Source organism: Saccostrea cucullata, unplaced genomic scaffold (genome assembly GCF_032062105.1).
Source record: "Saccostrea cucullata isolate Sc308-1 unplaced genomic scaffold, CSIRO_AGI_Scuc_v1 ctg6597, whole genome shotgun sequence".
Taxonomy (NCBI): Eukaryota; Metazoa; Mollusca; class Bivalvia; order Ostreida; family Ostreidae; genus Saccostrea; species Saccostrea cuccullata.
The window spans coordinates 1-24563 of record NW_026928827.1 but is presented as its reverse complement, the minus strand read 5'-3'; the positions used below and the strand labels follow the sequence as shown (position 1 = coordinate 24563).

Here is a 24563-nt window from a genome sequence, read left to right as displayed (position 1 = left end):
CAATCGTATTCGCTTGTGCATTTATTAATTTCAAGTTTTATGCCTGATGGAATCAGGTGCTTTGGATCCTTTTCATGCCAGCACCTACATGTACCACGACACAGGACCTTGATTTATCCGGTCTCATCCATAGGATCGGTCTCCACGCATTATTTCACAAGTCTCCAAATTTCAAATAAAACATTCTCATTGAACCTTTGATGCTTCCCCATAAAAAGGCTGGGCATATATTGTTTGTCATGTACGTCTCCCATTATCCGTCTGTCCCTTCGTACCGCTTTGCGTTAACCTCAGTTCAAAGCTCAATTTAAAAGAAACTGTTCAATTTTTTTTAATATTAAACGTCCTATGCTGATTAACATTGATGAGAGCTATTTTCGTGCATCGACATATTTTGACTTTGACCTTTCCTTTGAACTTAATCTCACCTTTATTAAATCTGTCTAAAGAGACCATTCAAGATAGTATCATCAAACTTCATGTGCCGATACATGTATGTACTGATATGTGCCGATACGTACTATAGGCTACACGTTTGTAACTGCATCAACATTTTGTTTTACCTTTCCTTTGACCTTAACCTAACTATTCTGAAGTTAGTGTTTAACTCAGAAACATATAAAAAAAATTTTTTTTACTTGACTGAAAAAATTTGACAAGAAAACCAAAAAAAAAAAAGTTAAAAAGTTTCCCAAACTCGAAAATCCTATTTCGGGGAGGGGGGGAGGTAGTGGCCAACTTTTTCAAAGGCAAGTTATCTTCACTTCCAAAATTTTTTTTACTACTTTTACTACATGTTACATATTACAATTCCTTCATATCACTATACTATGGTAAAAAGTGGGAAGGCCATTCATCCTTTCAATTAACATTTCCTTTACTAAAGGTAATGTTTATGAAAAAAGTGCCCCCCCCCCCCCCCCGGATGCTACGTCCATGTAATTCAGTTAGTATTTAGCTCAGACAGTTCTGAAGAAAAATATATATTTTTACTCAACTTCATATACTAAAATAAATACACACTTATGAGAGCTATCCAAACCTTAGTGTGGATTAGATGCTCTAACCACTGTGCCTCACGGGCGACCTTCGGTTTTGAAGAATCCATTCAAGACATTTTTATCAAACTTTAGTATCCTGATACATTTTCAGATGATTTTGATCTTCACTTTCCTGTACCCTTGACACCACCTGTCTTAAATTTGCAATTTGCTTAGTATTTATGAAACCATTTGAGATATTTTTATGTAAGTTTATGCCTATATGCATTATATGAACGGATTTTTATAATCTATATCCATTTTTAAGATTTCAATTTTTAAGAAACTATCAGATATATTCTCAACAAACGTCAATACACTTATACAGATTTAATGTGCATTATTTACTAATATACACTGGGCGGGGCATTCATGTCCTATAGATATATTTCTAGTAATAAATTCTTTGGATTCGATATATGTTCAGAAAAAAATTTGACTGACCATATCCAGTCTTTTGGACAAGTCACTGTTACTGACAGAGAAACTTTAAATTCTCAATCGTATTTGTACCAGTGAAACATTGCTCATACAATGCAGGGTGGGGCATGACCTTCACTCAAGTTCAAGGTCACTTAAGATGAGATGTTTTGGGTAGATATGTGGACTAAAGGAATATCTAAAAAAAAAACATACGGGAACTTTTCCAGTCGGTAATACACAGATTATGTATTTTTATAACAGAGTTTGTCATTGCTTGTCACAAGGTCATTTAGAAAGTTCAAGGTCATGCACATAACATTCCTTTACAGTCTTTTTCCTGTATAAACATTGTAAGTTGCTTCCTTAACAAGCCTCTAGGTTGCTTATTTATTTATAACTTTAGAATTATTTGACCTAGACTCAAGGTTACGTCTTCCATTCCGTAGCTCCAACGGAAGACCTATTCGTTGCTTTGCAACGAGCTCGGCTCTAGTTAGTTATTAATGTATTTAAACCTATTGCTCCATGTAGTTAACCTGAATAAACTTTATCTGTCAGCGAGATTTGATCATGAATAAAAATGATCACAAAACTTCCATGGACGGATCTCGAATTTTACTGATTGGTGTCTTATTTGATTGGTGTCTTATTGATGAGGGTGGATCCACGATAATATGTTATTTTGAGCGGCTTATAAAGCGTAAACTGCCCCAAGTTATGTTGTTATATCGTATATTACAGTGTATATGTTGAAATAAGCTTTATTCCTAAAATAACGTTCCTAATGTACATGTAATGGTTGACTCTGTTGTGTATGTGATAAGCGTTTCCCTGACTTACTCTTTCTTTCTATTTTTTACACTATGCTTGGTTGCATTGAAGTTTTGATATGGTTTGTTTGTTTCGTCTACATAAGATTCACAGATCTATAGGAAGAATCATAGGTTTAAAATCTCCTGGAAGAGTTAATATACCCCTTTAAATGATCGAATGTACCCTGAAATAGTTGTTGGGGTTGAGAGAAGTTCTAAAAGTGGAGAAAATCTAATTTGGATTATTTTAAAGGGTCATGGACCCCGTCCTCTTGAAAAACTGGATTCATTTACGTCTGTTGTTTATATTTTAAATATTTTGGAAATCATCCTTTGATAAACCTTTGAAGATGATTTAATTATAAATCGATTTCGTCAATATAACTCTCATCTATGCACTCCAGTCACCGAAACTTTCGAGGTTCCATTCAATTAAAAAGTTGCATCATCTTTGTTTTTCCTTATGTGTAGCAGGACATTTTTCTCCAGTATTTTTCAGAAATATTCCTTCGATGGACTGTTGAACCTTATTTGAACCCTATTTTTTTCTTCTTACTTGTAATAATTCAAATCGTTCGTCCAGTTGATATTGATACCTTGCTTGACGTAAGTTCCACTCCTAACTATTGAAGTCAACAATTTGACTCTTAGATTACCAAAATCTAAACTTTCAGGGGGCGGGGCCAGGCCACAGTAAAAGACCACGTTACATATAGAAACAAATCTTTAAAATCTTCTTCAGAACATGATTAGTCCAGTTACATGTATATAACAGTAACATCATCATGAAAAACAAGTCTACTCAAAACATGCATAGTGCTATGACGGGTTTACTTCAACAGGGACTTTAACTTTATATAGAAACTTATAATTAAATATTCTTGAGAATTTGCATACCAGTATTAGACAGTTATCGATAATTTGCGCAATCATATTTAATCAAATAAGAACCGGGCTAAGTCATAATGAGGGACAGTTTTACTTGTAAACATGGTAATGTACAGAAAACAAACTTAAGAATCTGAAGAACGACAGGCCCCTTAATGACTAAGATGGTGTTAGAAATGGTACACGACCTTAGTGCGCTACTATTATAACCAATTAAGCATGTGTTGATACAGATAGTGGAGAGGGCCTGTTGTTTTATAAGTGGTTCACTTACTGATCCTATTGCTACATGGCTGCAGTAGTAATAATCTATTTCCAAATTCAAAATTAAGAGTTTTGCCAAAAATAGATCTCATTATATTTTCTACTTAAATGCAGATAAAAGAGAGCAAACACATTTTCAAGAGTCAAAATATCATGAAAATATTTTAAGCAAGTCAAAATGCAAATGTATATAAGGGTTGAGTAAATTGAAGAAAATGTACATGTATGAATACCTCTGAGCACTTTGGTACAAATTGTATAAAAATCTAATCCAATTTAAAACACGAGTTTATGTATGGAAATATTCAAGACTTTTTAGTACTACTGACTTACGAATAAAAAAAAATGATATTCTAACAAGAAAACTTGAATTCTCATTGAAAATAAAGCCCATCAACATGTTAAGGTCATTCAATTGGTAAAAGTATGTTCCCTAAAGAACTATATGCGGTATATTGCATATCTTTGCCCCCACAAAATGCAAATTTTGAAAAATTCTTGAAATGTGCTGAATTTTATAAATTGTATGAGAAATATAAATTAGCAGAACATATTATAGTTTCAAAGTAGTTAATTGACAATTTTTGTTTTTATGACGTCACAAACTAGTCCGATTTTATATCATTCTTATGAAAAAGGACAAAATTTCAACAATTTTAGCTTTAAAATTTATAGAGCGCAAGTTTGCTCAGGAACGATATTTACATATTTAATTGATATTATCATTCTACACATTATATCAAATATTGACCGGTCACGGTAGCCTAGTGGTAGAGCGTTCGCTTCGTGATCGGGAGGCCCGGGTTTGATTCTCGTTCGCGGCGCCGCGTCTTACCTAAGACGTAATCAAAGGTATTGACTGTTCCTTCGCAAAGCGCTCGGCACTAGAAGTGAAAGTCACGGGTCTTTCGGATATGACCTTAAAAACGTAGGTCCCGTGTCACGGTAGGCGCTGGCACAATAAAGAACCCTCAGTGCTCAATGGCCCTGAGTGCCGAGTATAGGTCTAAATTTGAAGCCCTTCACCGGCATACGGTGACATCTCCATATGAGTGAAAAATTCTCAAGAGGGACGTTAAACAATAATCAATCAATCAAAATATTGAGCCTGATCAGACTTGCGCTCGGTGACTTTTGCTCAAAATATAGACGTAATATATATATTTTTCTATAGAAATCATGAAAAAATTTAAATTTACGTCATTTTTGTGACGTCATTTAAAACATATGACGTCATTGCTTATGAAAATATTCACTGCTTTGAAGTCAGCATATATACCCCTATTTATGAACGTAATGAAATTTTTCTCAGTCAAAGTTTGATTTTTTTTTTGGGGGGGGGGGGGCAAATATTGGTAATTACCTAATAAAGTTCTTTACCTTTGCTTTCTTTTCAATGATATATGATGATTTTGGCATTGCTTTACTTGGAGTAGCTTGTGTTTCCTAAATTTTAAATGATAATATTGAATTTCAAAACAATCTGGAAATGTGAGGATAGGAAGAAGAAGGTTTTACATTTTAGGACAGGTTTTCATTGTGGGTTTATGTCAGGATGATATTCATGTATTAGTAAAATTACCATTCATATATCATTTTGAATAGAAAGTGTTCTCTCACTTACAAAAAGAGTGTTTGTCCATCACTATTGAATGGTCCCAAAATCTGTCACATCGTACTTTGCACCGGTTATGGTGATAAATATTGCTTGGTCCGCAATCGTATGAAACAAAAGAATTGCAGCATTTTTTAATAGTCAGAACAAAACGGACACAGAAAGACAACCGGATAATGATACTGTTATTGGAGGGTAATTATTAATGCTTCGTTGAAAATTAAAGAATTTTATAGTTTTAATTAATACTTACAGAATTTAATTAACAACTGGATGTTCCATATGATGTACTAGAGCCATGAATGCATTACATAGGGCATGCATGTTCATGGTTCAAATAAAAAAAATCCATGTTGCAGTGAAGCACATTGTTGAATTCTTTAAGGTTTCGATCTGATTCGACTCACGAACTTTGAGTCCGAGGATGGAAGTTATATTGTGGAAGCCCATTACAACCAGAAATGGCATACAATATGTGGTCCATACTGGTATACAGCCAACGCACGTGTTGTTTGCAGACAAGTAGGACAACCATCGTGAGTTGCTTTTGTCCATCAAACTATAGCAAAATATATCTTTTAACTAATTAAAAGACAAATGCATGTATCTTACCATATTTGGTGATTTTTTTTTCTATAAAAGAAAAGTTTATATAGTAAAAGAGGATTCCTATTTCTTCGTTGTGAAGGTCAGAAAATGGAATAACATAGTTTTAGATAAGTTCTGAATTTTCTGTTTGAGATTTTGCGATGACAAATTTAGATAATTACAACTCCCTATGACTTACACAAAACCCGTGGTAGCACGGTGTCAAAGATAAAGGTCAGAAATTCATATATTTGATACTTTAATCCACTTTGAGCTTTTGCTTTAAAGATGAAAATGCTGACTCTATCTTGGAATAAACCCTGACAAAAGTTTGAAATATATAGCTTATTTATTCCTTGTTTGATAACAATTAAATGAAGAAAACTAACTATAAATTTTATTTAATTTAAAAAAAATCCAGACAGACAAACGTCTGTCGAAATGATGTAACAGCTTGTTGAAATTATATTCCTGTTTGTTATGAAAATACTGAGATGAACATACTCCCAATACTGTGTTTGTTATTTATTCAGAACTCGATGTGTAGCAGAATTTCGATCCATCCAAGATATTCCCGAGGAGTCTAAATCCATACAGCATTGGAATTATCATTGTCTTGGAAATGAAACAGCTCTACATAAATGTCCTTATCATTTTGACAAAGATATTCCTTTAGGGAGCTGTGGCAATCTGCCTCGTTTTGCAGTCATTTGTGGATCACGTGAGTAAATACACTCTCTCATGCATGTGGTTCATGGGCCAACTTAATGGTCAAGTTGTTCTCTATTATTAAGTCCATTACGTCTAGATGGGCTTATTCTTAACAGCAGATCGAACTGTAGCTCTCCGAAAAATATACTGACATGTAAATTACAGTTCCACCCATTGAAAAAGAAACCTAAACATGTACATTTAATGCACACCAAACAGTTGGTGCGCTGTTTTTCGATTTATTTCTCCGTGTTTTTGAAACTGTCCTACCAAAATATTACTAACCGTATGTCCCTAATAATATAACATTCTTTCACTGTTTTGACAACAAAGTTTTCCTTATAACTGGTGTAAGTAACCCTCCTTGCCCTGAAATGAGAACATCGAAAATCGTCTAAATATATACTTTTTTAAGGTCACATTCAAAAGACCCCTGACTTTTACTTCTAGTGCCGAGCACTTGGCGAAGGAACAATCACTACCTATCTTTACGTCTAAGGTATGACGCGGCGCCGAGAACGGGCGAACCCGGGCCTCTCGATCACGTTGGAAGAGTTAATCCTGAACCAAGCGCAACTTTTTATGCGCAATAAATATACATTTTTTTCAATGATGGCACTGTTAATCTCCGGTCTGTCAATATATATTTTTGGTTAGCTACAGTTATGCAGCTAGGCTTATTCTATACCTCAACATTTGCGTAGGCGCTGGTATTCCGATTAAAGTATAAGAAGCAAGTTTATTTTGAATTACAATTATCCCTTTGGTAGCGAAACATGGTGCTCCAAAAGCTTGGATCTGATTCGCTAGTTATTCAGAATTTTTTGGTCAGATCCAGCATCTAAAGCTTAGTAGTATATGGTAGTGTGCAATCACAGATGCATCAGGGATACCAGTTTTATCACCACGGGGATCATAGTTATTTTGAAATAAAATAAAGTGCCCAATATTGTAAGTTATATCCAGCATCTGAAGTATGTTTGGTAGTTGTTCATCCCTAAATGTATATCATGCAAATTTGGTTACCAAAGGGGTGAATACTAACTTGGGAATGAAATTTCACCATTATCTGGAAAATTTCCCTAGATCCAGCATCTGAATCAAGTCTGAAAGCAGGCATCCCTAAATGTACATCAACATAATGCCAACATTTTATGAATATATATATAACTCGCGACGCAAGTTTCAACTACTTACTCCGCGACTCTAGAGTAGACCCTCTAACAACTGCGCCACGCGGACGATGAGAACTACACTTTTGTTTCCCCGTTTGTGTAGCTGATAAGTATAGGATAAGATTAACTAAGAATCTGAAGTGGCTGAAGTGGTATATCTAAGTGTTTTTCTACTTATGCGATATATACACAATGTTAAGCAGAAGTAGTGGACCATTATATGTAAAATCCTCTCGCATTTTGCCTATACTTTAAATTCATCTTATATAATAACAGAAATATATTTATGAGTCTTTATGCAAACTTTACTTGGTTGTGTTTAATTTAGTTGCCATAAGGCCTGTGATTTTCAACGTACAAATACCCCTGGTATATGTGTTAGTTATTGATATAATGCCAGTGCCTATATACTCATATAACTAATGATTGTTGGTTAATGTATTGCGTTTTGGAAATAAAATATGTTTTCAAATGCCACTTTAGTACACCAGAAATATGAAACAACAATTTTTTTCATTCAAATCAAACAATGCCAACCACATTTCAACGGAAAAATGATAATAGATCAGTCCGTAGCCACAATGAAAACTCGTAAAGGGTTGAAGAGCAATTATTGCAAAAGAGGAAACCGTCACTTTTAGGCTTGAATGACAGAAATTGCAAAAGACACTGAAACAATTGACGTTGTCTCTGTTGAAATGACTTACACCAGAAAAAACGACTTGTTTTTGTTAGAAACTTTCTCTGTATAGTTTTAGTAAGAACTACATATTGTTTTTTTATTTTTACAAAATGTCCCCCAAATCTTTAAATTCCTCTTTTTGCATCAGAGGGTATTCGTTTTAGGATGGGAATTCATCGATTATACTGTGAAAATGCGTTATGCCTTTGAAAATATTCTCCACTCTTTCCCTATCCAACATTTACTGCAGATAAATATTGTTTACCTTAGTGAATACTTTGACACTTTGATTTACTATATGAAACCTTACACTAGAACTTTTTAAAAGATTTAGTGCATCATTATATCGTAAATAACATAATTTCAAAAATAAAATATGTAAATATTTAAGAAAAAGTTTGTCTTAATTTAAAAAAGTACTTGAAGGAAGTTTGAAAAATAAAATAGATCTATCTGAAATTCATTGTAAAAATCGCTTTACTAAAGTTAATTAAAGTAAACTATATATATAGTACTTACTTAAAAGAATTTACCAAACAAATGAAATGTAAAGTATTTAATCACTGAGTATCTCTATCGTAGTTGTGAAATTCTAAGCTCATTGGGCAAGGTTTATGTTGAAATATATGGAGATAACGAACAGTATTCAAGCTCAAAAGTCCTTAAAACAAAACAAAATAGGAGTAGAGCAAACACGGACCACCAAAACATCAGAGTTGGGATCATATTCCCGATGTTAAGACAGATAAACCCTCTGATCACTCATATGAATTTTTTTAGCTCACCTGAGCCAAAGGCTCAAGTGAGCTTTTCTGATCACAATTTGTCCGTTGTCTGTCGTCGTCGTCGTTGTTGTTGTCGTCGTTGTCGTCGTCATCGTTGTAAACTTTTCACATTTTCGACTTCTTCTCAAGAACCGCTGGGCCAATTTCAACCAAACTTGCCACAAAGCATCCTTTGGTGAAGGGGATTCAGGTTTGTTCAAATGAAGGGCCATGCCCTTATTCAAGGGGAGATAATTGGAAATTAATGAAAATTTGGTGGTATGTTTTAAAAATCTTCTTCTCAAAAACCACTGTGCCAGGAAAGATGAAACTTTTTGGGAAACATCTTCAGGTAGTGTAGATTCAAGTTTGTTCAAATCATGACCCCCGGGGGTGAAACTTTTTGGGAAGCAAATCTTCAATTTACATGGTAGTGTAGATTCAAGTTTGTTCAAATCATGACCCCCGGGGGTAGGGCGGGGCCAAAATGGCCGACCAAAGTTTTACATTGAAATATATAGGAAAATTCTTAAAAAATCTTCTTCTCAAGAATAACAAATCTATGATTGATCATATTTATATGGAAGCATCCTCAGGTTGTGTAGATTCAAGTTTGTTCAAATCATGACCCCTGGGGGTAGGGCGGGGCCACAATGGCCGACCAAAGTTTTACATTGAAATATATACATGTAGTAAATTTCTTTAAAAATCGTCTTCTCAAGAATTACAAAGCCATAATTGATCATATTTATATGGAAGCTTCCTCAGGTAGTGTAGATTCAAGTTTGTTCAAATTATGACCCCCGGGGGTAGGGCGGGGCCACAATGGCCGACCAAAGTTTTGCATTGAAATATATAGGAAAATTCTTTAAAAATTTCTTCTCAAGAATTACAAAGCCATGATTGATCATATTTATATGGAAGCATCCTCAGGTAGTGTAGATTCATGTTTGTTCAAATCATGACCCCTGGGGGTAGGGCGGGGCCACAATGGCCGACCAAAGTTTTACATAGAAATATACAGGAAAATTCTTTAAAAATCATCTTATCAAGAATTGCAAAGCCATGATTGGTCTTGGGACTACTGCTGGATTTCATCTATTCAATAATAAATCAATTTCTACATTTTCCTAGCCACAGTGCTCAGGTGAGCGATGTGGCCCATGGGCCTCTTGTCTTTAACTTTTATGATTTTCCAAAGGAAATGTATATGCTGAATAAAATACAAACAATTATAGCATGGCTTGCGGGGCAAAATTTGAAAAAAGGCGCTTAAACTTTACGAATTTATAAAGGAATAATAAACATTTGTGTCATTAAGAGTCATCTCTCTTATCAGAGTATCAATGTACCTTAAGGCAGGGTTACATTGGTTTAAAACCATTAATTCTTCTTCGCTTCTTTTTCTGATAAAAGGCGAAGAAGTACAACTATTAATTAGCTTTATTTATTTTCTAAGTACGTCATTACAGTTTAAGACAATTACATTAAATATAATGAAAAAAATTACATGCTTTCAGTGAAAATGAGAGCTATTTTCAATAAATTTGTTTCTTTGCCACACAGTTTGTATTCAGATGATATATGTAAGAAATACATCCATACTGTTCTTTTTGAAGAACAGCAACTTTTATATTCTTTTGTCTCTTGTCTTTAAGAATGTCCGACATGGCGCTATGGTAACGACTGCCTTCCATGCTTTTGTAATCAGAACAACACTGAGAAATGCGATAGTGATACAGGAAAATGCACGTGCAAAGCCGGGTTTTCTGGAGAAACATGTGACTGTCTGACTGGAAAGCACACATGTGATTCCAAAACCTCCATTTGTCATTTGGACAATGGAAAACCAATATGTCTTTGTAAAAAGGGGGTATCAGCAACACCCCGGAATAAATGTAAAGGTGAGTGACATAAAAAGTAACAATGCTATAAGGACAGGTGATACATACAAAATAATGGATGCTTGGATAGGCATATATTCCCAGGCCTATTTTTGTCGTAACTGATACAAATCAAAAAACCTTATATATCTAGGAATTGTAAGCCTTCTTCTTTGATGTTCAATTTCTACTTTTCTGCTACCATCCATAGTGTATTTATATGAAGATAACATTAAGCTCAAAAATCCATCAAACAATACAAAAAACAAACAGAACAAATAAGGACCTCCAAAACATCAGAGAAACAATTATGTTTCATTTTAATTCAATTATTCTGAAAGATTTATTGAAAAATTAAAAACTACCCAATAAAACGTTTATTTTGCTCATTAAAACATGAGAAGTCGTCATTTTCAAAATTCTTATGACAAAAGTTTGCTTATATCATCTGTCTTTAATGTTAAACAATCCGGAGTGTGGGGGAAGGACGTACCTGCTACTCACTATTCCTGTTTTTGTTTTGCAGATTTTGGCCTGCGGTTTATGGATAGGTCCGCTGTGGATAAAGGAGAGGTGGAGTTTTACAGTAATGGGACCTGGAATCCCTTGTGTCTATGGTACTCTAATCCTTCAGGGAAAAATGTTTTCGGCGTACTTAACGTTATCTGCAGACAGCTTGGACTACCAGTGTAAGTTTTCATTTATCATATTTACATGTATATTAAATATACTCTAGGTTCTCTATAATAGATATAAATTACTTTTTAGTTACCTGGGTCTGTTTTTATGATCAGTTAACAGATTTTGATTATTGTAATTTTTATGTGATCGATCACTGTTATACATGTATTTCCCTTTTTCAAGGTATTTGCATTTATTTGAGTTAATTGATGTGATATAACGAATAAAATGTAATCAGGACGGAGATGCAGGCAGTTGACGCAGACAACTTTAATTATTTCTAAATTTGTAAGATTACATTGTTTTTAGCTCATCTCAACGAAGTTGGGGAAGTTTTTGTTATACCCTCGGCGTCGGCGTCCCAGATTAAGGGTTTTGGTGCAAGTTTATTTTTAAGTACCTGTTTGTCCTACATTGATCAGATATGCATGGAAGATGGTTCTAGTGTGTTTCATTGTACCAGTCAGGGTTTCAGACGCTGCAATTTCAGTAAAGGAATAACCAGTTTAACATTTTAGGGGCAGTTAAAAGTTGTGTCTCAATCCCAAGTATTTATGCGCCCTATGATAAATAAACTTGAACAGGTGATTCATATAAAGATGCGATGCACACTACAAGGCTAGATTTCTCCATCACTGGTTCATCGATAGCAGCGGTTAAAAAAGTCACGTGCATGCAGGGCGGGTCAAATAGACTATTAAGCCTATACTAGCTAAACCTGCATGGATGATGCATCAATAGATAACACTCTCAACTTTGCTTCAGATAATAGATTGGAATTACATTTTCTTGATAGATGACTAATTAATTTTTTTTGAATACGTCTATTCCCAAGTAACTGCAAGTCCTAACTGATCAAAATAACATAAAATTTGCATCATGGGATGTTAACTCCATGATTATTAGTTTAATGTGGGACTTTGCTTTACTTAAAGACACCACTGTAATCTCCGATTATCTGAGTGACGTTTGTTTTTACTTTTAGGGTACATACCGGTTCATATTACTCCGCATTTATTCACAAAAGTAATCTGCCTGATTACGAAATAGCTGAGGCTTCATGTGACGGTACAGAGACTTCTATGAAAGACTGTAACATAACCATGGCGCCTGCATTAAAGTGTAACCTAGCTCTAAAGCCTGTTGGGATTCAATGCTTTGGAGGTAATGCACGCTTTACTTTGTGTACATGTATATCTTCATCTTTTATTAAAAGACTTTAATGTTGATATTACAGGAAATATTTTTGTAACATTAATGCAAATTCATCATTTAGTTTTAAGTTCAATGGTCGATATGATGACCTTGTCAAATAATACAATATATCATTTTTTATGTCAATTGCTGACTGACTTTTTTCACACTGATTGTTAGGCTATTATTTACACACTGAATTGTAGACGGACTTTCTTATATTTTCTTATCAATACAAGAAGCACACGACGATTGTGACCGGTCGGCAGGGGATGCTCACTCCTCCACGACACATGATCCCACCTTTGAGGTTTTGAAAATCCTATTTTGTATCGTTGAATAGACTTTTTAGCTCGATTTCTTTTTATTATATCCACATATTTCATATATTAAAACAATTTTAAAAGACGTCAACGTAAGACAATGAAAATAAATTTGAAAAAAAATCTTAGATTTCAAAATTCGCTGGAATAAATATATTTCAGCTTCTTGCATCATAATAAGTACAATTGGTTTGGAGAAAAAGCAAGCATTTTAGTTAAATACTCTTTAAGAATATTTATTTTAAGATCGAAAAGAGATTCATTTTGATCGATTTCAAGGTTATATAAATTAAATCTGTATCTTCGAACTCAAAGATAATGAGGATTTTTTCCTTCAAACGCATTTTGTTCCTTATTACAGAAAGCTTCCTTTTGAAAACATTTAATGCTCAGTTTTAGTCTTATTTAACTTAAAAGTGTTATCACTATGAACAATTGTCATGCAGCTATTTTTTATCATGATGATATCGCTTTTAATAGCTTTCCTATGAAAAAAAGCTGCTTCTTCATTAGGTTAATTTACGAGGGGTTATCAAAAAGTTCGAGGACTGAGGCTATAAAATTAGCACTATGTATTCTGTGCTTTCCAAATTTATAAGGGACATAAAGCAACAAAAAATAAAGAAATGTTGAAAATTTGAGCTTGATTCGTTCATTTTTTGCTAAAATATGATAAAATAAAAAAGACATTATATGGTTACCCGGCGCCGTCGCCGTTAATTTCATGACGTCCCACAACGTCATTGTTTTTCAATGTCCGCTTCGTCTACCTCATACACTTAATTTGATGAGATTCCCTGGAGTTGAGTAAGGACTTAAACCCGTCTTGTTTTTATGACTTTAAAATGTCAGGAACAGCGGCTTTAAGCATATAATATTGCAAATGGATTGATAAATTGGGAGAGATCCTCATAAATATTTTGCTTTTGGGAGTTTAATATCTGCAACATATGATCAACGTCACTTTTTGACGTGAATGATTTTTCACACCTTGACTAGGAATCGACATTAACTGTGCATCCCTTTTCTCTCAGAACCTCTTTTGCATTGAAAAAAAAAGTAATCTGGATACATTTATTTTCTCCATAGCGAGTTTAAACATATCCTAGGTCTATACCACTTTTTTCAGGGCCAAAACTTTATAGAATGTTGGAAAATGAAACCCCTCCCCCCTTTTGACGTCATTTTCAAGGACTTATTTGTTTAGACACTCCATGTCAAATTAACGATAAATTTTCATAGAACTTTCAGAATGAATTGAAAACTTCATATTTTATGAAGCAATAGTATCCCACCATATACCTGAATTTATCAGATTTTTGGATGTCAAATGTTCATATGAAAGGAGTTTTTCTTAGTTATGCTTCGGTCGAAAAAACGCCATATTCGAGGTTGCGCCGCTTGGACATACCATAGCTTACAAAAGCATCACTTATTTATTTAAAAATAAAATTTATGATCTGCGGTTTATTCTATAGATAGAAAAGATGATGCTAACCAGATATTTTAAAATTCATTGATGTACTTAAAGCGGTTTTAATTTTATGGCGCCAGTCACGAACTTTTTGATAACCCCTCGTATTTGTTTTAAAGCTGACTATCTTCTTTAGAAATTTTTTTTATTCATCTATGAAAAGAACTACGAACAATAGTATTATTCTCCCTCCTACCTCTAAGTCAATTCTCAAAAGTTAACGAATGATTTTCGAAATTTTTATAGATATGAATATGAATTTTCATAAAACGTTACTTATTTGGGATACCAAAGAGAGATAACTCTATAATTTTGGTAAAACTTGTGTTTTCACTATAGAAATCAACGGAAAACGGAAAATATTTTTTAAACAGCTTTTCCCCCGTGAAACAAAAGTTCCTTTTTACAGGTAATATGGACAGTCATTTTACAAATTTATGCCAAAGCTTTTTGTGTTTCACGGGGGGGGGACATATGTTTCTAGACAAAAAACGAAACAAATGCTGATTTTTCACCAATTTTAAAGCTATTCATAACTAAATAATTGTATTTTATTAATTGAAATATGTTTTATTTATTTGCGTAAAACGTAAAAAAAAGACATTAGATACAATTTATCATGTTTAAGACTATTTCAAAATATGGTGATTCTTGAAACTTCGATTTCACTTGAAAATATCGTCTACCCCCCCTTTTTTCAGAGCTAGTATTAATGTTAATTTATTATCTAGCGCTGGAATTAACATGATTAATCAATAACTATAGAACTGTTCTTTTTTTAAACAAAGATTCAATGACCAAATTGCCATTAATATTGAATTTAATGGGTGCAAAATGTAGGCGGGAATCAAGAGTTAGAGTTTGTAGTTATTTTGCATATTTGTGAATTTAAAGTAAAGTCACAATGCATTTTCTTTTGGATGAAAAGAAAATTTCAAAAAAGCATTAACACTTACATGTATTCTATTGATACGTTTATATAATGTATGTAGTTAAAGTATACAAGTATCTGGATGAGAAAATATGAATATTTATGAGATTTTCAGAGATATAAATTTTAATGTTCATGGGCCATATTTTACCTTTACAATTTATGAAATATGACAGACTATTTCAATCATTTAGAACAATTTTCAAGAAGTAGATGACACCCCTTTACAAAGTTAAATTAATGCATGTAATGATATCAATGTGAAACCTCCGAAGTCATGGAATTTTGCAAATCACTTTTTCAGCCTGTCCAGAGTGGAGATATGGAAAAGATTGCACATTTTGTTCATGCAACAGAACAAATACAGAAAGTTGTAATTCAACCACGGGAGTTTGTAAATGTAAAGCAGGCTACACTGGCGCCACCTGTGATTGCCAAAAGGGAAATAATCCATGTAATAACACAGTATCAGAATGTCATGCAGAATCAGGGACACCAGTGTGTCTTTGTAAAACCAATTTTATTGGAAAAAAGAATTACAGTTGTACAGGTATATATTTTCTTTTATGTTCCTCCTCAGCACAAGTTTTGGATATAAGCCTATAAAGATAATATCGAGGGCCTCCTCGATTGACATACTGAAAAATAAGTATTATGAAGGGCTGAGTTCAAAAAGAAAAATTGTTTTGGAGAAATATTCGACGTTTTTCGGATCATGGAAAAAGAATGCAGATACAAACTGATGTCTTTAATGTGTGAAAGGGATATTTTTATTGATTTCATTTGATTATTTTTGGTGGAAAATTAATTGCGTAGCAGTGCATCTATTTTTGAAAAAAAAAATTGTCATTGATTAGATCCCATACGGTTAGCAAATCAATCAACAACTGTAACAAGTAATGGAAAGAAAATCTACGCCGGAAGAGTGGAGCTTTACGTTAACGGTAGTTGGGGAACAGTTTGTGATGACAACGCCTTTCCCGGAACTAAAATGACCAAGGTCATGTGTAGAAGCCTTGGTCTGCCAAGGTATAGTCGTCTTACATTGATGAATAATGTTGAAAAAAATAATGGATTATATTAATCAGATTTTGACATGAATACTGAAAATTTAATTTTAAGAAACCTTTAATATGATTTAATTATCATATTTGAAAATACTACTTTGATCCTGTTTCCATCACTTTCTCCTGTACATGTGCCTTTAGATCATTTTTTGACAGCACTTACACAGATTTTCGTAAAGAGGCATATTATGGCCCGGGCAGCGGCCCAATCCATTACGGATCTATACAGTGTGCTGGTACAGAGGAGAGAATATCCCAGTGTTACACCTCCTCTACCGCGTATTGTAACCATTTTGAAGATCTTGGACTCATTTGTGGCGAAGGTAAATAGATTGATAAAAATTCAAAGTAATAGACCTATTTAGCTTCATTTTTTGAAAATTCATTTTGCTGTTTTAGAAAATGTGTTTTATGATAAATGTAAATCTTGATGATCAAGAAAATTAAAATGATATATTTTAAATTGTTTCAGAAGAAAGGCTTGTGTACAATTAAATTTGTACTTTTATTTAAGAAATTTATTTTGTACAGGGCGACAATTATTTTTTCTTCAATCAAAGCTTGAAATATTTTTTTCCATCGAAAAAATAAACAGAAGACGTTTATAATTTTTCTTTTTTCTGTCCTTGATATATTTCAGGTATTTTCATCTTCTCAATTTTTATGGATTCAAAGTAGAAAAACGTAATCATTTTCGAAAATTAACTAGTTATCACTTAAAATATATATGTTGTCATATTTCTTATGATATAATAATTAAATAAACAGAAGTACATGCCAACAATAAAAAATCGTATAATTTTAGTAAACAGTCAGGCAAAAAAAACTATTTCAAATGATGCTGAAAGTTCTAACTTAATTGTTGCTGTGCAAAAACTAGTATGTTTTAATTGCGAATAACATGGCAAATATTTTAATTAACATTACACGACAATGACGAAAAATGCTGAATGAAGATGAAGGATTTATTGCCCCTTGCAAAATGGTTTAGGTTAAATAATATTAAATAATTGACTAAATAAAAAAGATATTCATTTACTAAACAATAATTGATATTTCACCTATTGAAAGGCATTTGTTCAAAAGATACATTTTTATTGGGTGTTAAATTAAATCAATGACAGATTTTGCAATAGCCTATGAAATCATAGGAGGGTGGAATAGCCTTAATAACAATTGAGCAACCCAAAATTTCCGAATTAAAGTTCCTTTGGTTTTGTGCTTTTTTTGATTTTATAAACGTTAAAGAGAGAGGAAAAACTCATTACATCTAGTCTTAATTAAGAATTAAGAGCAGACTCGAACCACTGCACCACGCGGCCTTTTCAGAATCAGGCCAAATCTCCAGATAAATTTATAATTTTTATTTGTTATTTCATGTTCATATTTGTTCCAATAAAATCAATTCCTAGATGACCGACTTTTTTAAGCATCAAAATTTGGGAATAAGTTGATGAGGAGGAAAAACATTATATTGTTAAAAAAAGACATTTTTTTCAGAATGTCCAGCATTTACATTTGGAAGTGATTGCATAAATTGCCAATGTGTTCAGTCGAACACTCTCTCCTGTGATAAAACATCCGGGGAATGTAAGTGTAAGGCTGGGTTTGAGGGCCAAACTTGCTCCTGTTCTAAAGGAAATCACACGTGTGATCTGAAAACATCCTTCTGTGAAAATGGTACATGTTACTGCAAATATGGAAACAAAGCAACGTCATCTTGTGTTGGTACGTATTGCAACTATATGAAATCAGTGGAGCCTCATCTATCCGGACGCTTTGGTCCTTGTCAATTTGTCCGGATATGTGAAGCGTCAGGATATCTGAATTACCAGTTAAACAAGAACATATAACATTAAAAAATTCTGTTCCGAGGAAAAGTCGTCCCGATACTGAAGCATCCGAATATCCGAGGGTCCACTGTGTATGAATTACAGGTATTATACATGTTAGTCACATTTGAATATTTCATTCTTTTTCTGGTGTAGAGAGGCTTCGATTGGACAAAGCAAACAATACATTACAGTATCATAAAGACAACAAGTGGAATTATGTTTGTCATGATTTGACGGGATTTTCAACTGACCGTGTCCTTTGTCGAGCAATGAACCTACCCTCGTAAGATTTTATTCCATATAACAAAGGCATATTAGAATAAATTTTTTTCATGTCATTTAAGAAAAATGCAAGTAAAAGTTTTAAAACCTTCAAATTTAACACAATTTTCAATCAGAATTGTGAAGGAAGATTAATATAAGAAATCATATAAAAATGATCAATGAAGAAAGAAACAAATTTCGCATTAAAATAAAAACTATTGCAACATTCTTTGTAGGCCTAAACAGAAAGTGGGGGTGCTCTTTAACACGATGATTTCAGAAAATGTGAAAGTAAAATTGAAAGTAGAAAAATTTTCCAGTTAGAGTTCTTTAAAAAGCTTATTGAGGTTTCTAAAGAAAAACTCACCATAATAATTAATGTAACACTTTTATCTGCAATAGAATGCTGCTGCATTGGTTGGGGGGTATTATTATTCGGACATTAAAATTGAAATTAAGATTCAAATTATACTGTTTTATTAAATATTGTTCAAAGACGCGTAATAAGCCTGAAGGAAGTCTACACTGCACCGAAGGGTTACAAGTTTAAGATAGATGAACGATGTAGGACTCCACTTACCTCTCCCAGAGCGGAATGTCTGAAATTTGAGGATAGTCCCTCTATATGTGACAACGGGATCGTGCAACTTCAGTGTTTATCAGGTAAATTTTAAATACATTTTATGATTCGTGTACCTCACCTTAAGCTTGGAACAGACTCTCTTTTACCCCTAAGAATATTAACAAAAGGACCGATTATTACCAATAACGACTCTTCTTTTTTATACTTAATGGAGTGATCATTTTGTTGAGGTAAGTAGTTTACATGAAGATGTTAAACAACATATTGTTTGAGGATACATGCCGTTGTTAACAAAATGTATGGTAAGATTTGCAAGATAAATAGGATCTCACATGATTAGTAATTGGATATGATTATAATCCAGCGAGTTGTGTGTTTCATATATATGATATATAAATATATATATAAAAAACACAGTGAGTTAGAAAAAAAATCATATCCAACTACAAATCATGTGATGTTCCTTTTATCCCATGTTTTACTTTTTGTTTCATCCTGCAACTACCCCTTGCATCGACCTAATAAAGGTAACCTAATAAACCAAAGCTTTATTCGGTCACTGCCCTAATAAAGCCTCGTGTATGTATTCCGACGTTCTAAAAGCATTGTGACGCCACGTATATTGCAATGTTTACGTCATGGCGTCATAGTTTCTATTGCAGAAATGTGCCTAAATCTGTCGGAAATAACTTGTTTTGGACGTTAAAAATGTAAAATTTTGTTGCAGGATAAACAAAATAGGGGCCTACATGATAACTGTCTTGAAATATAAGCGATATTTGGGCTCGGGTCGAAAACGTAAGAGGGCTCGGCAAGCCTCGCCCTCTATCACGTTTTCTTACCCTCGCCCAAATATCGCTTATATTTCAAGACAGTAACCATGTTTTTTATATTTATACACCACAATTAGAGAATAACTATCTTCTAATTTGGTATTTGCGACCGTTAATGCTGATTTAACGGTCGCAAATTGAGTTTTACCGGCGACGCGTTAGCGTAGCCGGTAAAACGGATATTTGCGACCGTTAAATCAGCATTAACGGACGCAAATACTAAATCAGAAGATTAGTTTTTCCCATTCTAATGCATTCTATGCATTTTGTTTGTTGTTTGCGTCTTATTTTGTTGATTTTCGTTACAAGAAATACGTCAAGGGGCATTGTGTTTTTGCGTCGCTTTATTATGACGTCAAAGTAAAAAGCTTTCACTCGCGTAAATGCTCGTTTTACTGCTTCAAACATCAGTCCATTAGCCAATCAAATCGTGTTATACAAAACAATTTCATTAGAATCAATGTTTAACACTGTTTTTATCAGAGACATATAAAACCTATAGAGGACTCCACTTTATTTTACCTCATTACGCTAACGCAAGACCCATTGTGACGTCACAACTTTATGATATGAAAATGATATCACATGAGCTATATCCACGGGATAAAGAGGTAAACATGGGATAAAATTAGATTAAGCACATATAACTTACACGCTTGTGACGTATCAATGATGCAGAGTGTTACATTTTGATTTAGTTATTGGGTCTTATCCAATCAGATTCCATTTTTAAGGAATCTAAAATATTTATGTTTTATTTAAGGAATGAATTTAACAGCTACCCATTATATACGGTATAAACTGGGTTTAGACAGTTTATTCTTTATAAACCTTGAAGCTTATAATTTAATTTTCATTTATTTGATGTAAGAAAAAAAGATGATTGTTCTAACAAAATTACTTCAGTTTGTACAAAATTTGAATGTAACGTCAGGCGGATTGATACGTTTTTGACGCAAGTCATTGTGACGTAGGCAACCCATTTTATACTATATAAAATAATTTTTTATCCAATCAAATACAGCGTTACAACTAGAATCAAATTATTTGTATATATGAGTTTGGTCAAAAACTATTTACTTAGTGTTAAAACAGACGAATACTTATAGAAGGTTTTCAGGCAAACGTTTTGTTTTTCTTGTGAATTTTAATTATTTTGCTCTTTTATGAATTAAGAATGCCCTGACTGGTCCTACTTCAGCAAAAACGAATGCTATGACTGTCCCTGTAATGTAACAAACACAGAACGATGTGACAAGAGATCCGGAAAATGTATCTGTAAATCTGGTTATGAAGGGGATCTCTGCAATTGTAAGACAAATACCTGTAACATTGATGTGGCATTTTGTCAAGTCAACGAAAACGGTACAAGCTGCCTATGTAAACCTGGCTACGAAAACCGAGGATTCAATTGCCAAGGTACTTTTTTAAAAGAAATTATTTGAAGAGTGAAGAAAATTTAACAAATAATGGTTTGATCTCTATTAATTAATATCAACAAACTTATGAGATAACACACTGAACATATATATAATATATGTAGATTCTTTGAGGCTAAATTCGACAAGAAATCTGACATCAAGTTTTAAAAACGTGGAATACAAAATAGGAAATTCCTGGATATCTGGCTATGATCCACGGTACTCTACTCCACAGTATTATGGCATTTGTGAACGACTGGGACTACCCACGTAAGTGAAATGTTTAGTTTGATTTATTACTGTTCATTTTAAGGTCACCTAGGTGACCTATTGCTATCTGTTTTCGTCCGTCGTCGAGCGTTGTGCGTCGCGCATTAACATATGAACATTTTCAGCTTCTTTTCAGCAACCATTTCACCAATTTTGGCATAAAGTATTTATGAGTGAAGGGGAACAAAAATTGTGAATTTCATGCCCCCCGGGGGCCTGAGGGATGGAGACAATAACCACTAAATTAATGCAATCTTTAAAAATCTTCCTTTCTACTCCTGGACATCACGCAGTGAAACTGTTGGCTTGCTTGTTATCAACATTGAGTCGTCTACCAAAATTATGAACTTCATGGCCCCAGCTGCAAGGTCAGGGGTTCTAAAATTTTTTTGAAAATCTTCTCTGCTCCTGGCCATTAAATAACTTAATCAAGTACATAGTTATGTTGAATAAGGCTGCCTCTTTCAAAATTGTGAATTTCATGGTACAGGGTCAGGGGTTCTAGTGCTTGCTCGGGGCTATATAGATTATATAGTGAAAATGCTCAATTTCTTTAAAAATCGCTTTTGCTCTTGGTATTTTATAAAATAACCAAGTACATAATTATGATGAGCATGTTGGGCTTTCTGGTGTTAGGGCGGGGCTCTATTGATCATATAGTGAAAATGCATAAATTCTTCAAAATCTTCTCCTCTGCTTCTGGGTATTAAACCAATAAACTATGTACAAAGTTATGATGAGGAAGGATTCCTCTTTCAAATTTATGAATTTCAGGGCCCCTGGCTCAGGGGTTCTGGTGTTGGGTTGGGCTCTGTTGTTTATATGGTGAAAATGCATGAAATCTTTGAACACATTTTCCTTTCGCCCTGTGTATTATGCCAATGATCTAAGTACATATTTATGATGAAGAAAGATGCCTCTTCCAAAATTGTTATAATAATAAATTAATGCTTTGAAATCTGCTCTTTGGTATTAATGAACCATTTATGATGAAATAAAATTTGATAAAATTTCCAAAATTTTGAAATATTTGTCCAAGATCAGTCACTTTGTTTCTTTTTATATGGGGTCCACAATTGGTTATAAAGTGGAAATGAATTTCTCTTTCTTATTCTGATCTACCTCTTGGTATTAAGATGCCAAAGTAAGCATGCTTAGTGTATAGTAATGAAAAGCAATCGTGCCTCTATCAAAATTGTTAATTTGAATTTCATGGCCTCTGCTTTAAAAAACGATCCAAATTCTATTGCTGAAAAGTTGTTACATGATACTCAGGTGACCTATAAGGCCCATGGGCTTGTTGTTGAAAATATATAATGCACATTCAACTTCTCACTTTTCAAATATTTATTAACTCATCTTTTTAGCTCACCTGAGCATGATAAAAATCATGACCCCCGGGGCAAGGGTGGTGCCAAAATGGACGACCCAAGTTTTACATAGGAATATATAGGAAAAATCTTTAAAAATCTTCTTCTCCAGAACCACTGGGCCAGGAAAGATGAAACTCATGTGGAATCATTCCCAGGTAGTGTAGATTCAAGTTTGTTCAAATCATGACCCCTGGGGCAAGGATGAAGCCTAAATGGCCGACCCAAGTTTTACATAGGAATATATAGAAAAAATCTTTAAAAATCCTTCTCAAGAACCACTGGGCCAGGAAAGATGAAACTCATGTGGAATCATTCTCAGGTAGTGCAGATTCAAGTTTGTTCAAATCATGATCCCTGGGGCTAGGGTGGGGCCAAAATGGCCGACCCAAGTTTTACGTAGGGATATATATGGAAACCTTTTAAAATCTTCTTTTCAAGTACTTCAAAGCTATGATTAGTGATATATATATATGGAATCATCCTCAGGTAGTGTAGATTCAAGTTTGTTCAAATGATGAACGCCTGGAGGGGGGGGGTAAAGTGCTCAGGTGAGCGCTGTTGCCCCTGGGCCTCTTGTTTATAAAAGAATCACGTTCATTCAGTCGTTGAACTGTGGACTACAAATTTTCTAAGCCCCTGGTGCATGCCTTAGGGGTAAAAGGAAATACAGTTTAATCAACAGTGCATGGAGGGTACAAAAAGATGTTAAACATTGCGGATTTTATATTTAAAGAATAAAAAGAAACATGGCAATTGCAATATATGAACTTTCTAGCTCAATTTTGTACCTAGTATTTTCTTGATTTTCAGTTACTCATCTGAAACCATCGTAGTCTATATGAATGACATAGAAATATTCAAATATGTTTAATCATCACTACTGTGTTTAATGGGAAAAAGTTGCTATGTTGTTTCTTTCATTTTTAGGTTCTACAATAAAATGTCGTCATATGCAGTTCCTCCTGATACCGAATTAGTTGATTCTACGTGTATGAAAGACGAGTTTTCTCGTCTTAGTCTCAATTACACCAAGTGTGATATAAAAGAGGAGGATAACTATTTCTTCTATCTACCTCGAGCAAAAGCTGAAACAGCTACATGTTTAAGCGGTAGGGTGCGTTACACGATCCCATAAAACTATTTCATGATTTAGATACAAACGTATTTTTGTCATAGCACACATCGATAAAAAAAAATTGAAGAATAAGAACTGGTCCTGTAGAGTTGGTTATCATCTATAAGTACGATAGGAGTAGGTAAGGAGAAGGTTTTCTTCCGAGGAAATTCCAAACAACTTAATTTACAATCGGCATGCGGGGAAACATACACTGTTAAAAAGCTATGGATTGCTATTCCCCTTAGAACAAATTACCATTTATAAATAGTTATATAATTTAGCTGTCATACAGAAGTTGAATTCCTATATTCTTAAAAAGAAATAATTACTAAGTAGATGTTTTAAATTGTGC

At 33.7% G+C, this 24563-nt stretch overlaps 1 protein-coding gene across 1 annotated transcript in view; it reads left to right on the top strand.

Annotated features, from left to right (window-relative positions):
* The window catches only part of LOC134278854 (cell death abnormality protein 1-like), a gene marked incomplete at its 3' end in the record, with an annotated part of 30827 nt that extends 6624 nt beyond the window's left edge, over window positions 1-24203 (top strand). Inside the window, exons 2-15 of the mRNA XM_062761157.1 lie at window positions 5428-5578; window positions 6164-6351; window positions 10621-10866; window positions 11372-11534; window positions 12512-12690; window positions 15753-15998; window positions 16306-16477; window positions 16672-16838; window positions 18016-18243; window positions 18504-18633; window positions 19111-19277; window positions 21207-21449; window positions 21574-21721; window positions 24022-24203. Of these exons, the coding sequence (XP_062617141.1) occupies window positions 5428-5578; window positions 6164-6351; window positions 10621-10866; window positions 11372-11534; window positions 12512-12690; window positions 15753-15998; window positions 16306-16477; window positions 16672-16838; window positions 18016-18243; window positions 18504-18633; window positions 19111-19277; window positions 21207-21449; window positions 21574-21721; window positions 24022-24203 (2610 nt within the window). The remainder of the gene's footprint in view (window positions 1-5427; window positions 5579-6163; window positions 6352-10620; window positions 10867-11371; window positions 11535-12511; window positions 12691-15752; window positions 15999-16305; window positions 16478-16671; window positions 16839-18015; window positions 18244-18503; window positions 18634-19110; window positions 19278-21206; window positions 21450-21573; window positions 21722-24021) is intronic.
* Between the last annotated feature and the right edge of the window lie 360 nt (window positions 24204-24563).